The sequence below is a fragment of the Centropristis striata genome, chromosome 20 (assembly GCF_030273125.1).
Source record: "Centropristis striata isolate RG_2023a ecotype Rhode Island chromosome 20, C.striata_1.0, whole genome shotgun sequence".
Taxonomy (NCBI): domain Eukaryota; kingdom Metazoa; phylum Chordata; class Actinopteri; order Perciformes; family Serranidae; genus Centropristis; species Centropristis striata.
This window is the reverse complement of record NC_081536.1, coordinates 19,411,329-19,428,153: the sequence shown is the minus strand read 5'-3', so window position 1 is coordinate 19,428,153 and position 16,825 is coordinate 19,411,329. Positions and strand designations below refer to the sequence as shown.

Genomic DNA, 16,825 nt, shown 5'->3' with positions numbered 1-16,825 from the left:
TAATTTGACATATATCTATAATTTTTTAAAACTTTTAATTTATATTTCAGGACATGCACACCCATAAAAACACAGATTGTAGATTGAAGAATAATAATAGGCCTAGCCTGGGAATTGAGTATAATAGACCTATATAATAGTTTGTGTAACGACAGATACAAGTCTGGTTATGTTGCATAACAAAAGAATAAATGAGTGAACATGAGGTTTTGTAAAAATATATTTTATTGAATTTTTTTATTTGTTTATCAGAACATATACACATTCACACATTCACATAGACTAAACAAATGAATAAAATATTGAATAAATAAAATAAACCATGCCAACAACAATACTAATTACAACAAAAACTCTAATAACTAAATGATTAATTAAATAAATATACTCAGTTAATAAATAGAATAGAATAGTAAAGAAAATTCAAAGTGATGAAGTCAATTAAAAAAATAAAATAGAGTAAAAGGCAGGATCAGTGCTTTCATGTTTCCAGATAACATTAACTTTTCAGTCAATGATGATTCGTTGGTCAAGAAGGACATAAATGAGTCCCAGATACAACAATTCTATTTACGTTTAAGGGGCTACATATAAAGCAATTACAAACATGCAGTAATAGAAAAATATTAACAGTAGTGTAAACAAATGATAATGGAAACATATAAAATGACAAACAGGAAACAGGATATTTGGGACATTAATTATTTAATAAGCTGTCACTGATAAACTGAATGAACATGTCAAATCTGGATTGTTTTTCCCCCATATTTTTCTGAATGAACCCACCAAAGTCTGACTCACTGCCTTTTTTGTTGAAAACTAAAATGTCGCAAAAATCAAAAGTACATTCAAGGCTCATTTGACAGGAAGCTGTCTGTTATTGTGCAATAGGAAGAGGTTGTATCCATGGTTACTTTTGTCTGACCCTTTTGCAAGCAGCAACAAATACAGATGATGAGATAGACACTTCCACTGAACAGTTTTACACACACACACGCACGCAGACACACGCACGCACGCAGACACACACACACACACGCACGCAGACACACGCACGCACGCAGACACACACACATACACACACACACGCACGCACGCACGCACGCACGCACGCACGCACACACACACACACACACACACACACACACATTATTATTGCAAAACTCCCCTGTGTGTCATTTTTGCCTGGAACTGGAGGCAACTTCCACATTGAGGTTAAAGTGGTGAAAACACCATAACATAACTGTGTACTAAATTAGTATTTTAAAGTACTTGTATACAAATTTATCCCATTTTCTTTCTATTAATGGGAATCAGAATTATTTTTATTGCTAAGTATGTTTTCACATAAAATGACTTTGCTGTGGTCTGTTGGTGCAAAAGAATAAAGTACCAAATATAAATATAGATTAAGGAAACAAGTACTTTGAGTCAAAAAACTGCAGCATAAATAGAAAATATGAAGAAACAAACTACCATCTGGAAATTATTTATAGACATTTTTTAGTGCTTGTAAATGTATTTGTCAATTATTATAACTTCTCCTTTCCATAATTGATGTTTTTAAACAGTACATAAACTATATACTACTGACTACATGACTACATAGTATTGTATAACTTTAATCACATTTAATGATATTTGATTAGACACATTTGATTCAAACAGTTTATAAATGTGTTTCCAAAGACACACTGAGCTCATGTTTTAGCTGGGAAACTTCTGGGGCTTTCAGCTGCATCTCATGGCCTTCATCAGCAGATAGAGTTTGCTCAGTTCTTATGGTGAGTAAGAGAATAACTACTGTAATGTTTATAAATAATTATTACATGGCTTTGTTGAATACACAGTTCTTATTAGTCAATTACGGCATTCTACAGTCTGCTATTTATCAATAGATAAATTGATATAATAAACAAAAACTTTAACAAAAACTGTTATATTATTTTGTAATGATCCATTAGCTGTTTAAATAGTTGTGGATCCCTCACAAGAGGATCCTTTTGACAAATACATTCATAGAAAATGTCCTTTTATCTGCTTACAATGAAATCACAGTATGTTATAAGCCGTTTATTATCTATATACTGGCTATAGATTCTGAATGGGAGGCGTTGGCTTAAAATCATGATACCATTTCTTCATGTGAAATGTCCACAATTTCACAACCAAATGGCCTATTTATGATTCGAAAGTAATTCCGGGTAATCCCACAAGCAGTCACCTCGTTGTTCACCTTGTTGAATCAGCAGTGCAATCTTTTGTTTGCATGTGGGAGTGTTCAATGGTGACTCACTGAACTGCCAAGATAAGATGATGAGAGAAGTGAAAGTGACATTCGGCAGAAGCACCGCAAACGGTCCCAAACAAGGACACCAGGTGATCTTAAACCCTCACGCTTATGTGCTTCACCTGTGACTGGTTATCCCTTCCTTCCTGTGTGTATTGAACCAGTGCTCCACTGTGTGTCAGTGCCAGACCGTCTTGTTTCCTAGAGCAGCATTTCAGCATTTCATGTTTCCTGTGTCTGACCTTTTGTTCCTAGTTTTCGAGCCTTAGGCTTCTGATTTTGTACCGTTGCCTGTCTGGATTTTGACCCTTGGATTGAATTAAAAGACCCTGAAAACTGATTTTTGCCTACCTGCTTGCATTTGTGTCTCAGTTAAATTTCATTAATAGCTCTTCAGTTGTTTGTTTTCTTCCTTGCATCATATTTTATGCTGCAGCAACACATCAAAGTTTGATTGTGTCAAATCTTAATAGGAGGCTTCATGACTCAAAATGACCCAACTCTACGTATACCTGCAGGAGAGACTGTGTTAAGTAGGGTATTGCATATTTTTTAATGCCTACAATACATGAATGTCAATGCTAATGCAATGATAATAAATATCTTACTTTGAGGAATGTTTGTTCTCTATATTTCTCTAAATACAATAGGTCTATAAAGAAACATAAACCAGAGATACTCAAGTGAAATAAAAATAGCTCAAATATGTTCTTCTGTACAGCACTCAAGCACTAAAAAAGACTAAAAAAGAGGACAACCTTAAGAATTCTCAGGACATCATAATAAACACTCCCAGGCAACCATCAATACAACACTGCAAACAAGACCAGACACAAAAGGGAAAGTACACCTATAATAAAGTTCTTTTTACAGTTCCCATTTATACCCGCTCAGAGCTTAAAGAGGCCAAAGGGCTCTGAATCCAACGGATGGTACACTAAGTCCTAATCAAGACAGCAGCATAAAAGGATTTACATAAAAGAACATGCAACAGGCTTAAAACAACACAGCAAAAAGTAAAAAAACAAAAAAACAGTAAAAATAAATTTACATATAAGAAACAAACAACGAACTGAAACAGCATACTACATCAAATGCGTGAATTAAGTGTTTTAAGTATAGTGGGGCGGATTAGCTCAATATTTTACAACAATCGTTCACTTTGTGATAAAAGCATGAAATTTGGTAGATGTGTTGGTGAATATGTTTCGAACAAATCTGGATATTGGGCCACCTCAAAAGCGCCCCCTAGTGGCCGTAGCAGGCATTTGTTATACAAATAAATCAATGATGAATAAAAACTGCCCTTTTAATAATACCAACTGGTGATGAATTGTATATTGTTGGAAAGCCTGATTCGTCACCTTTACAACGAGGTACAGCTTGTAAGGATCGTGCATTCATGGAATGAGCAACGGGGCTAAACGTGTGGGTAGCACCCCCCAAAAATGTGCATCCCCTGCGGGGCGGATTAGCTCAATAAATCACAAGAATTGTTTATTTTGTGATAGAAGCACACAATTTGGTGGATGTGTTGGTGGATATGTTTCACACAAATCTGTATATTAGGCCATCGCAAATTCGCCCCCTAGTGGACATAGCAGTCATTTTCTTCGTTAAAATTACAAAAAATATTTAAATTATTTCTTAAAATCTTTAAAAAATGTAAACTAAATATACAAACGTAAATCAAAAAATGTAAATACACATATTAAATTAACAAAAATCCAGTTATGATAAAAGCATCAAATTTGGTACACTCATTGCTGAATACATGTTTAATGAATGTGGATATTGGGCCATCGCAAAAAAAATTCTGAGGGCTGTGGCGGCCATTTTTAAAAATGGCCGCCGGTGGTTACTAGCGAGGAATGCTTTGCCTACCCTACAGCTGCTGTTTCATGTTTTCAGCACCACAAATATAATTTAGAGACATGTTAAAGTGACAAAAGCTTTATTACAGTCTAATAGAAAAGAACATTAACTTTGTATAACATTTTATTAGGTCTTGATATTCCCATTCACAGGCTACGGCCTCCTCTTTGGCTTGTATTCTTCTGTTGCTCCTTAAAAAGAAAAAATAATTTTCAATATTGTATGACCTGCAACAATAAAAACAAAACACATTTAGACAGAGAAAAAAATCATACATTTTAAAAATTCTACTAGGGTTACTTGTAGCAGGTTACTCTTTCTGGCAAAATCCTTGTACTGAGGTGTGTGACTTAGTCAGGCGGCTTAGCCAAATAAACGGGACACGCCGGACAAGAGCACCACATTTTTTCCACATACTCTCTATCATTATAGGTTTCAATTTTTAGTAGGAGCCACTTCATCAAGATTGCGGTGATGGCAGCCATATAAAGTCTATGAGAAATGCTATATCTTCCAAGCCACTTAGAAGGTCAATCTTGGTGTCAAAATCTACATTTTCTGGGTCAAAGAATCATTTAAAGCTATTGAGAATATCACTAGATGATTATTTGATCAAATAGATATGTTCATTTTCACTCAGACTGGGCAACTCGCTTCAAGTGCTGCAGCAAGGAATCCTGAGTTGAAAATGTTTGGAATCAATGTTCACGGGAGAGTGAGGATTAGCTGCCATGTACACTGCTCAAAAAAATCAAGGGTACGCTTTCATCTCATGTCAGATCTTGATCAACAAATTATTTACAGTGAGTCATCCAGTGATATTCTCAATAGCTTTAAATGATTCTTTGACCCAGAAAATGTATATTTTGACACCAAGATTGACCTTCTAAGTGGCTTGGAAGATATATTGGTTCTCATAGACTTTATATGGCTGCTGTCTCCTATCTGCAATCTTGATGAAGTGGCTCCTACCAAAAGTTGAAACCTTTGGTGATAGAGAGCATGTGGAAAAATTTTGGTGCTTTTGTCCGGCGTGTCCCCTTTCTTCCCAAATCTGGTCCTAAGCCGCCTGACTAACTGTGATGGAGTTATAAAATACATTTAAAAAAAGAAAAGAAGAACCACATGGGCAAAGGAGACATTACATATAGTGTGTGTGTGCCTGTGTGTGTGTTTGTGTGTGTGTGTGTGTGTGTGTGTGCAGAGAGGGATGTCCACATTCCACACGACATAATTTAACAGTGTCTTATTAAGCTTTCACACCCAACAGCCACTGATACATGTTCCAAGCTAACTAGCTAGCTTAAGTACCTATTTTTGCTATCTTGCTAATTTACTTTTCCGCCAAGGCCCATGATGATTGTTTTTCTCTTTAGCCTTTATGATGTTCATAGCATATTTTATTCATAATTATAACAGGTGAAATAAAATATTTAGACATACCTTGATGGACAGTCCACTGCACTGCTTGTCCCAGGAAGCAAATGCTAGCTAGCTCATTTGCTAGCTAGCTCGATGGCTAGCCTGATTGTGGTGGGGCAGGAAAAATAACTGAAAGAGTGTCTAACTGGATTTTTGTTAATTTAATATGTGTATTTACATTTTTTGATTTACGTTTGTATATTTAGTTTACATTTTTTAAATATTTTAAGAAATAATTTAAATATTTTTTGTAATTTTAATGAAGAAAATGACTGCTATGGCCACTAGGGGGCGAATTTGAGATGGCCTAATATACAGATTTGTTTGAAACATATCCACCAACACATCCACCAAATTGTGTGCTTCTATCACAAAATAAACAATTCTTGTGATTTATTGAGCTAATCCGCCCCACAGGGGATGCACATTTTTGGGGGGTGCTACCCACACGTTTAGCCCCGTTGCTCATTCCATGAATGCACGATCCTTACAAGCTGTACCTCGTTGTAAAGGTGACTAATCAGGCTTTCCAACAATATACAATTCATCACCAGTTGGTATTATTAAAAGGGCAGTTTTTATTCATCATTGATTTATTTGTATAACAAATGCCTGCCATGGCCACTAGGGGGCGCTTTTGAGGTGGCCCAATATCCAGATTTGTTCGAAACATATTCACCAACACATCTACCAAATTTCATGCTTTTATCACAAAGTGAACGATTGTTCAGCTAATCCGCCCCACTAGTAGTCAAATAGTCCTTAACCCTTTTTTAATAATTTGTCATGCAAATGTACTGCTTATATTTATTTATAAAATGTATATTAGGCATTAGGCATATTCTACTTAGCCAGGCTGTATATATTATAGTAAATATTTTATATTAAAGATAACACTTTAGAGATACTTCTAATATTATTTTCAAATGTAGTTGTAATACTCATTTTCCATCACACGGTCGCAGACGTGAAACTACTAACTGTAACTACAAATAAAAACTACAACTCCCAGCATCCAACTGGCTGAGTTTACGGAAGTGGGAGCCCTTAGCAGCTGGTTGATGGTTGCCTTGTTTTATTGTTCAGGGTACACACACCGGAGCGGCCATATAGTTTATATATAAAGAGCTCATCTCGGGGCACGCCGGTCTTACATAACAAACGCATCATCGCTGTGAATTGATGACCGTTACTACGTGCGGGATATTATGGATGTTGTTGAAGTTGTTGTACATAGCCTAGCATGTTTAGATAGAACAAAAAATTGTCATAAAACTTCAGTTTTGCATCAATGAAACCGTTAGATTCAGATGAGGAGGAAGCAGAGCAGCTGGGTGCTTACCAAAAAGAGCTAAGACGTAAGTTAAATGCTAAACTAAGTGCTAAATGTGTGAACAGCTAAAAATAGAGGCGTTATGCTAAATGGGTAGCACACAGTAGCTGTGTTACAGCTGACTGTACTAAAATATTTTGAAAACAAAATGCCTGGGTTATAATAGAGTTATCGGTGTGTTATTTAGACTACATAACCTACTGTACTGTGTGGTGCCTCAGGGATAGACAGGGCGAGTACAGTCGTTTCACTGCCACCTGTTGCTGATTGCCAGTTCAACATGCAAGCAAGCTATGTTGACATTTCGCCACCCTGTTAAAATAATCGCCTTAGTCATTTTTGTCAAAATATTTTTTTTTGCCTAAATCATCTCCTCATGACGCCGGCCACCTATGGTAAAATCGCCTACATCCTCAGTTGATCGGATCATGTGATTTTACCCCTTAAAGATCATCACTTCTTTGACAATTTGCCACATTCATAGGCATCAAATAAGAACCCAGCAGAGAAGAGCTAGAGGGAGATTGTTTAGTTATCAGTTTAGTTTATCAGTGTTTGTAGTTGACACTGATATTGGTAAAACTTTACTCTAAGGTGTCATACAGAAGAATGACATGAGTGTGTCATAAACATGACATGGGATGTGTCATGAACATTAATGACACTTTGAAGTAACATTAATGCTCATGATACTTGTCATGTCATGTTTCTGACAGGATTGTGTGACTCTTATGTAGACACCTTCAAAATAAAGTCTTACCATATTTTGCTTACGTCACAAAGTCATTTATTTCTCCTAAGTTACTTTACACACAGTGTTATTACTATGCCAATAGCCATCCTTTGTTACATCCTTTTTGAGTGAAATGATCAATAAATGTCATATGTTACACTTTTGATGAAGTTTTTTGTAATTCCTGCCAAACTTGAAAAAAAGGAGATTGGCGATTATTTTAACAGGGTGACGATTTACAAAAAAAACATTGATGTCTTATGCTCCAATTTCAGATTGCAAACATTACTTTCCAAATATTGACAGACCTCCTAAAAATATCCAGGTCTCAAAGGTGTAACATTAAACTGATACAAAAGCTATTTCACATTATTAATGAATGTAATGATAACAGTTGCTAATAACACCAATACTTTCCTACTTTGATAAGGTTTTGCTCAATTATGGCAAAAGTCAACATTATTTTGGTTAAAAAAAAGACCACAATTATTTAACACAATTACTCATTAGCTTTGGAAACAACATGCAATTATGCATGCAAAAATAAATACTAAATTATGTGTAAAAATAAATAGATTATATTAAATTAAATAAATAATAATAAAACCATCTTGTAGGGCACTGACGAAACATATTGCAGTGTTTTAAACTTTATTTAACACATTTTAGTGGCCAAAGTGCACTGCTATAAAGGATGGGGTGCACTGGATTTACAATACAAGACAAAATGTTTTGTTTAATTCAGTATACTAGAATGAACTATAAGATCAATTACATTTTCAAAACGTATGTCCCTTCAGTTCAGTGTTTGGTTGATTGTGTATTGAAAAGTATCTTTTTATACATCCCATGGAAGTGTCTAATTTGGGTGGTGGGCAAGTGTTGTACTTTGCACATAATTATAATACACTGATTAGACCAGTCCCTGTGTGGGTATATTGATTTCAGAACGTGCAAACCAGAGCATACAGCAGCTGAGCAGTGCTCTGGAGCAGCTGAGCTCTGATGGAGAAGAGGTGGAGGAGCCCAGAGGCACTGACATCAGCCTCTTCACCACCATGGCCGAAGAGGACAAGGCTGCATTGAGCCAGAAGACACAGAGTGAAGCAGGTGACTCAGTGATTAGCTGTGGGATGTGAACCACCACAAGATTTCTCTCCTCATAAACTTCTTAACAGACAATAGTAATTAAATTCTTCTTGTGTGTGTGCATTTTTGTTTCTGTGTATTTTGGCATTGTAGTTAATCAGCTGAAGAGCCTTTTACTGAAGCAGGGCAGAGAAATTCCCTCTCCTCTCTCACCTTCAAACAAACAGTCTCCATCCAAGGTAGAGGAATTATTTTGCAGAGTTATCTGTCAAGCTATGATATTACCTCCATGGTTAAATATGGTAAATCATTTCAGCTTTTCAATACATAATATTTTGCTTACAATTCTGTAGTTTGCTTCATTCTTTTCTTTGTTCTGTCAGAGAGTACAGCAGGAGGGAAGGTCCAACTTTGCTGCTTTTCAGGATTTTGTCCCAGTGGTTCACAACCAGTCAGAGTACATCCAACACCTGGAAGCTGAGGTCAAACTGTGCAAGGTATGTGTAGAAATGTGTTTGCGGTCATTTTTGCTGTTGTGCTGATCTGGCTCCATTTTGATTAATATCTCTGTGTGTGGGTGACTTCAGGAGGAGCTGCAGGGGATGAAACAGCGTATTAGAGTTGTGGTGGTGGAGAATGAGAAGTTGCATTCAGAGCTCAAATGCAAAGCTGTGGATGATTCTCTAAAAGACTTCACAATCCGAAATTCCACGGTAAGGTTTGTGTGTGAAAATCATGTGTATGATTTTTGTGCTTTTGTGCTTGATAGTATGTGATATCTATGTGTGAATTGTACATTCTTACCATATTTGTAAGGGCACATAAATCATAATATGTCATCATATTGTCTTCAGTAACTGTGTTTTGTTTGTTAGGTAACAGACACTTGTCTAGCCCTTAACATTACTCAGAAACTCTGTATAGGTGTAGATGTCAGAGCTATCTTCAGGAAAAGTCAGCGGTTAAATGTTCAGAGCATTCATTTCACATTCAGAACCACTAGATGGCTCAGTAGAGCACCAGCATCTCGCACCAAAGTGTGACAGCATCAGCCATACACATGCAAGCGAGCTGTCCTGGTTACCAAAACAAGTGTTTACAGACTTGATCATGGGATGACACTAGCATTTTTCCAATTAATGATCGCCTTGGGTAAAGTGTCTTATTATCTGTTCTGATGTGTTCTTCAGGTGAATGAGAGTATGGCAGCCAACAGCCACAGCATGCTGCAGAGAGCAGAACACATCTCATGGAAAAATGAACTGGTAGGACTGATGGATCTGCCTCTCCTCTAATTACTGTTCAGTTCAGGGTCTCAGCTATCATGAATTTTTTGCCGTATTACAGTATTTTGTGTTGTGAATCCCAGACAAGAAAAATATGGCTGCTTCTTTAGAGATATGCTGAAAAATCTAATATTTTTACAAATGTGTTACTTTAAAATATTACATATGGTTCCAAATTGTATTTCTAACTTGTTTTTTTATGCAAAAAACATTTTTCACATGTAAAACAATCATCAAACCAAAGAGGAATATATATTTTTAGTATAAAAATAAAATCTTTATTTAATCCATCAAGTCCTGTTTAATTCCATCCACTGATTCATTGTAATTCAAATGTGCAAGCATGGTTGGTTCTGAAAATGTTTGTGTTCATCAGGAACAATTGAAAGTGATCTACCAGGCCCAGATTGAAAGTTTGGAGGCTCAGGTCATCTCCCTCAGGTCAGTATACTATATTTGTGAAACCAGCGAGTCAGTGGCTTTTCTTTTTTTATTGTGTAAGCAATAAAAGAGCTATACTCATCTCCTTCCTGTCCCATTTACTCTCTCTTTTTCTTAATACCCCATTTTTTGCCTCCATCTTCAGGAAGGATCTGTCAGTCAGTCAGAAGGAGTGTGAGGAGGTGAGGGTTCGTCTGAGACACCGGGAGAAACAGGCTGCAGATGCACTGAGGGCTGATGGAGCTCCTCGTGTGGCTGGATTGTGTCTGAAGTGTGCACAGCATGAAGCTGTGCTGGCTGGGACTCACACAAATCTGCATGTCCAGGCTATTGACCGGCTCACAAAGTCAGTGTCCGGTCTTCATACTCAACATAGTTTAACATATATCCATCATTTATTACTAATCAGCACTTGAAATAAAGGAAACACCATATACATCAAAAGAGACACAACAGTGTGATTTCAATGCTGGTTGGCTATTTTCTTGTCTCTCAATCTTTTAGGGAGCGTGATGAGTTATTGGTGGCTCTGCGCGCTGTGCGGGCGAGTCAGCAGGAGGCGCAACAGAGGGAATGGTCAGCCTGCCTCCAAGTTAAACAGGCTGTGGAGATGGCAGAAGAAGCAAATCTCTACAAAGCTAGGGTCAGAGAAACATATGCACACTACTTTCTAGCTGTTTTGCCTCAAACAATATTTTTGATCTGTAAAGCTCTTTCACTCTGCTTAAAAATCTGTAGTTGTCCTGAAAAAATGTGTTTCCTCTTCCTATTGGGGTTAGGGTTAACCCTTTTCATACCCGTTTGTCTGCATGCAGGTGGAGGTGCAGTGTGAGCATCTGTCCAGGGAGCTGACTCGACAGAGGGAACAGCTGGAACGAGAAGCACAGGCCTCACAGGAGAGAATGACTGAGGCTAGAGAGGAGGGCCGGGCTGAGGCTTGCAAACAGAAAGAGGAGCTGGCACATACAGTAAATCTCGCTTTTTTGGTGTATAGAAAACTTTTGCTCTAGTAAAGAGCACTGACATTTTTACTTTTCAATGAAATGGCAATAGATTAATTTAATGTGTGCATCAGGTGTCCAGCCTCTCTCAGTGTGTTGCTGAGTTGGAAGGACAGCTGGACAGAGCGCACAGAGACAAGAGCTCACTGACCAATCAGCTGGAAGATACCCTTCGCAAATTTACCAATCAGGAACAAGACAATACAAAGGTACAAAGTATGAGTGCACCACCCACCAGGTCTGAGCTTAACTCCACCCACACAATAATTAAAAACAAACAAACAAACAAACAAACAAAATATACATATACATATATATATATTTATTTATTTATGAGAGAGGGATATTATGACATTTTAACCGTGTTATACTGCACAAAATAAATGTTGAGTTCTTCCTACTTCAAGTCATGATTGTTCTGATTCCATCCAGAGGTGTCTGTTGCTTATCATTGATGCTTGCACTTTGCACTTTTGCTGCTGGACCAGTTCCTTAAAACAATGGTCCTGTCTCAAAAGGAACAGAATGAAGAACACTTCTGATACTCTGATGTGCACTTTCTGCTTGTAATGCCTTTGTAAATCCACTAGGGGGCAGCAAAGGTTTATCTATATCAGCATTTATTTTTGGTAGTTGGAAGGGTAAATTCAACATGAGTGTATAAATATGTTTAAGTTACGGTAAATAACCAAGTCTCCTCCGAAGATGCCTCCTCAGGTATTAATCATTTTGGAGTGCAAAATTATGAGTATGCCGACTAGGCTGCAAGGTTTTGCTTAAACTAGATCATTCCGATTCAGTCGTTTAAGCATATATTCACTATTTGTGTCTTAAAGACACAGAAATTTTGTGTGACATTTTGACATCATTAGAATTAAGTGTTTTGATTGTTCATATGAATATCTATTAATAATAATGTGTAGTAATTTTAAACATGAAGAATAGTAAACATATAAAAATAATGTGATTTTATTAATTTATACATTGCTTTTGGCGGACTCTTAGCCAAATTATATTATAATTTATATCAATGACATGAAAAGACTCTGTATGACAGGGTCAGATGATTCAAATTAAGGACCTTCCTAGGTAAGGATGGGGTAATATGATTTTTTTTTTTTTAAAGGATGGAGGAACGGGCAGGGAGTTATTTAATCAAAAGACTGTTTTTAATCAGTCTGTGTCATCTCTAGGTGTGTGTGGATCTGCGATATCAGCTCAGCCAGGCCCAACTGAAGAAAGAGGAGGCAGAGAGAGAGCTCCGAGAGCTCAAAACCAAGACCAGCAGACGGATGGAAAAGGCTGCACAGGTACGTCTGCATTCAACCCCTTGATTAGTTTAGAATTATTAGATAGGTCAGATTACTTTAGTAGTGTTTAAGTCAGCCAGTTAGTTCAGTTAAGAATTTTGTAAGCAGTTTCTATTTTTGGTGTAGGTATAGTAAGCAAAATAAAAAAATTAAAACTTCCAAATTTATTGCAAATCATTTGTAGGAGCATCAGCTATCAACTGTTTATTGGTAATGTATATAAGCAGTGTAAGTGGACTCCAGGTATAATTTTATATGACACCGGGCTGGTTACATAGAATGGCTCACAGTGCCCTGATATTTCAAACATTATTTAACCATTTTACCATTTTTGATGATCAAATAATAACCTTCTTCTCAACCTTTAGGTTAAGGTTGCAATCAGCCTTAAATGTTTTTTTTTGTCCGAGGACATAAGGTGGGTTGTTGTGAAAGATTTCCTCACCTCCTCTTCCCTCTCTCCTTCCATCTCTGCGGGACAGGAAGTGGAAAGGCTGAGCTCAGAGCTGGTTGGCTGTCGGCAGCATCTGGAGGCGGTCCAAAAGGATGGGAGCCAATGGCAGGCCGAAGCCCTGAGCCTAGCAGAACAGCTGGCAAACGCCCAGCGCCAACTGCACCTCACCAGGTAGTACCTAATCCTATTATACATGCCACCACACACACACACACACACACACACACACACACACACACACACACAGCACTCCCCTCTGCCCAGCTCCTGCCCAGCTCAGCCCAGTCCAGTCCAGTTCAGACCAGCACACCAACTGTACCGCACCAGGTAACAGCTAATCCTATTACACAAACCACACACACATAAACACACATGCACACCGCTGTGCCATGGTCCCGGTACCAACTGGACCTCACCAGGTCACCTCTAATCCTGTTAAGCATGCCACAACATAATGCAACACACACACACAAACACACTGCCCGCTCTGTGCCACCAGGCCAGTGCCCAGCCCAGCAACAGCTCCAGCAGAGCCAAAATGGCGCCTGAGCCTTTCTTCTGTCCCTGGCGCACACATATACACACACACAGACACACAGAAAAGTGCGGCTGATGGTCACTGGACAGCCTGGCCTCGGTGCCACCTGCCAGTGCCCTGCACCCGTTCTCACGACAGGCGCTACCGGCTTCCCTCCCTCTTTTCCTCCCTCTTATCTATTTTCTATTTCTGCATCTTTCTATCCATATTTTCCCTTGATCCCTGAATCACTTCCTCTTTCATCCATTCATACCACTCATTCGTCTATCTTTTCCACCTGCAGCTCTTCCGTCTTTATGTCTTTAGCTGTCATTCTTTGCAATCATTTATATTTTAAATCATTCCTTTAGTTTTTTCTCTATCATCTTCTCCTTCTTTCCCTTTATTCTTTCATCCTCTCCTGTCCTCCTGCATTCCTCCCTTCTACTTTCCTTCCTTCTCTACCTCCTGTCATCCGCTGGCTGCTGTTCTTTCCACACCATCCACTCACTGCCAGGGCCATGCCAGCCCATGCCAGCCGCCCAGGGCACTCTCTCACCCCCGCTGCCCACAGCCGAGGTGTCTGAGATGGGCACAGATGTGGCGGTGGTGCCCTGCGGTGCTCGAGGCTGCGGGATGCAAGTTTGTGTAATCTATGAGTGTATGTGTGTGAGCGTATTTGTGTTTATTTGCCTGTCAGCTTGGTGATGTGTGTGTGTGTGTGTGTGTGTGTGTGTGTGTGTGTGTCCACTGCAGCTCCCGGCTTGATCTGTGTTTAAGTGTATTTGTCTGTCAGCCGGCCAGCGTTAACACACTGGCCGCATGGTGGGCTGTGGGGTGTTTAAGGGATGAGGCAAGGAGTGTGTATGTTTGTGTGTGTGTGCGTGTGTGTGTGTGTGTGTATTTTGCAGCCAGCTGTGGAGAATGACATGCATATTGATGTGGCAACATGATGACTTTGACCTGTACTAGAGGAGCCACTGGACTAAACCATTTTACTGCCATGTGTGCGGGTGTATGTGCATGAGAGAGTTTATAGTTTTATCTATCCGCAGATGCATACTAGATGTTTGACAGCTGTTGACTTGGCTGAGCATGTAGCCATTCAAATTCAATTTTGGTCATTAGCAGTGAAAGCCACTTCTGATACAGATTTAATATGGACTTTTCTTTTCCTCCAGTTGTTCAAGAGAGGGATGTTCACATTCAGTGTAACAAAACTACATTTAAAGTTATGTTTTTTAAAAGCAGTGTTGGATAGCAGGCATAAAAACTTTAAAACCCCACAGTGATAGTAAATGAATAACCATGTTGAGATTAAAAAAATCTGCAGGCCTCATTTTTAAGGAGCTGCTTGTGCTTTCAGCTTGGGTTGTATTTAGTAATACAAATGCATGATACAAATCTTTAAGGAATTACCAAGTGTCCAAAACTGTTCTTTTAAATGTTGTGAGAACATATATGCCATCAGTGCTCGTCAACCTAACTTTAACTACAAAATAAGACAAATTAACACATATAGCACCAGTGGGACACAAAGAAAATAAATGATCACATATGACAAAGTAATGATTGTAATCATAATGATTTTGGTCAATATTGAGAGATTGATAAGATTATTTAACACCATTTCTAATTGTCTTTGGAAATATTGTGCAAAAACTTGTCTATTTTACTGTGGATTTTCTACATAAAAAAAAAATGGATTGAAGAACTTATAAAAAATAAGATCTTGTTTTCAGAATTATAGGAATCCCAAAATCGTAATAGAAAACTTCTGTAATTCTTGAACACATTCACACCTGCCGTTGTAGAGAGGGGTGAGATGCTAAAAAAAAATGAAATATGAGCAAAACGATTTGCACTATCTTCAAAGACAGTCATAATTGTGTGAATTATTATTACAGATCAAGGGAAAGTTTAAACCCAGCTTACTGTTTCAGCTCCTCACACCTGGCTATTTGCTGTGTGAAGCAGGAACGAGTGGACGCAGATTCCGAACGACAGACGACAGGTGTAGGTGGAGGGGAATTTAGACAATTTTCGACCATCTGACAAGCACTTCAGATGAAGCAAACTCACGCCTTCAGACACATAAAATACATACAAATTACTTTTTTGTTTTAGTTCTTCACTGTGCCACTTATGCTTATCATTACACTAAGCAAAATGAATACCAAGACAGGAACTCTGGAGGACAAGGTTTTCTGAGGAAACATTGAGGATTTTAGTTTCTATTCTCATCGCTTACAGTTAAGCTGTCCAGAAGGCTAGTTTTCCCAAACTTGATGTTTTTCTTAGAAACCCATAAAGTCTTTCCATCCATCCACTGATCCATCCATGTCTGTTGATATAACATCAGAGTTTTTAAAGATGAGGTTGTGAAGTATCTTTGAATACGTGCAGGATGAAGGAGAGCATCTAACAAAACCGGAAAACTGGACATTTTTGAAGCAGCGTAGAAAGCAAGCATCAAACACAGATACACACACCCACACACATCCACATGTCACGTACACACCTGCTGAGATTTGGTCACAGCCTTTGTCCGTCCTCAGGACGTGGTATTCTTTTTCCTTTTTAGTTTTTCTCTTTTTTCCTCACTGGTCATGTTCTCTGTTACTTTTTTTCTCATGCTGTTCCAAACTAAACAAATAAACCTCAAGCGGTTGCCTCCCTCCCCTCCCTCTCTCTCTACATCTCTCTTTCTCTCTCTTTCTGTCTGTGGGCCTTCTGGGGTTATGCAAAACTACATGTAGTTCAGTCATAGTCATGCCTCTGTTTGCCCTCTCTTGTTGTTCACGACAGAGCCATGCACGAGTCTTTGTAGCTGTAGTGGGCTGGTTTGTGTGACTGTGTTTGTGTGAGAGTAAGAGTGTGAGATTCACAGTAGCGAGGCTGGAAGGCATTTGTATGACCAGCCTTGGAAGGCAGCTCTTTGATTCTCTCTCTGCAACTTGCCCGCTCCCCTCTTTCATTCTGTCCTCCTCTCGTGGCCCAAATGATCACAGCCCGTCTTCAAACAGGGGACATGAAGCACAGACCGCTCCTGTTTGATTTCTGATAGCCCTACC

At 38.5% G+C, this 16,825-nt stretch overlaps 1 protein-coding gene across 1 annotated transcript in view; it reads left to right on the top strand.

Annotated features, from left to right (window-relative positions):
- Window positions 1-6,657: 6,657 nt before the first annotated feature.
- Window positions 6,658-16,825, top strand: part of sdccag8 (SHH signaling and ciliogenesis regulator sdccag8) — a 51,094-nt gene continuing 40,926 nt past the window's right edge. Inside the window, exons 1-13 of the mRNA XM_059359543.1 lie at window positions 6,658-6,945; window positions 8,602-8,763; window positions 8,896-8,981; window positions 9,126-9,239; window positions 9,330-9,455; window positions 9,933-10,007; window positions 10,405-10,469; window positions 10,615-10,815; window positions 10,974-11,112; window positions 11,285-11,437; window positions 11,545-11,679; window positions 12,664-12,780; window positions 13,263-13,405. Coding sequence (XP_059215526.1) covers window positions 6,879-6,945; window positions 8,602-8,763; window positions 8,896-8,981; window positions 9,126-9,239; window positions 9,330-9,455; window positions 9,933-10,007; window positions 10,405-10,469; window positions 10,615-10,815; window positions 10,974-11,112; window positions 11,285-11,437; window positions 11,545-11,679; window positions 12,664-12,780; window positions 13,263-13,405 — 1,583 coding nt within the window. The 5' untranslated portion in view covers window positions 6,658-6,878. The remainder of the gene's footprint in view (window positions 6,946-8,601; window positions 8,764-8,895; window positions 8,982-9,125; window positions 9,240-9,329; window positions 9,456-9,932; window positions 10,008-10,404; window positions 10,470-10,614; window positions 10,816-10,973; window positions 11,113-11,284; window positions 11,438-11,544; window positions 11,680-12,663; window positions 12,781-13,262; window positions 13,406-16,825) is intronic.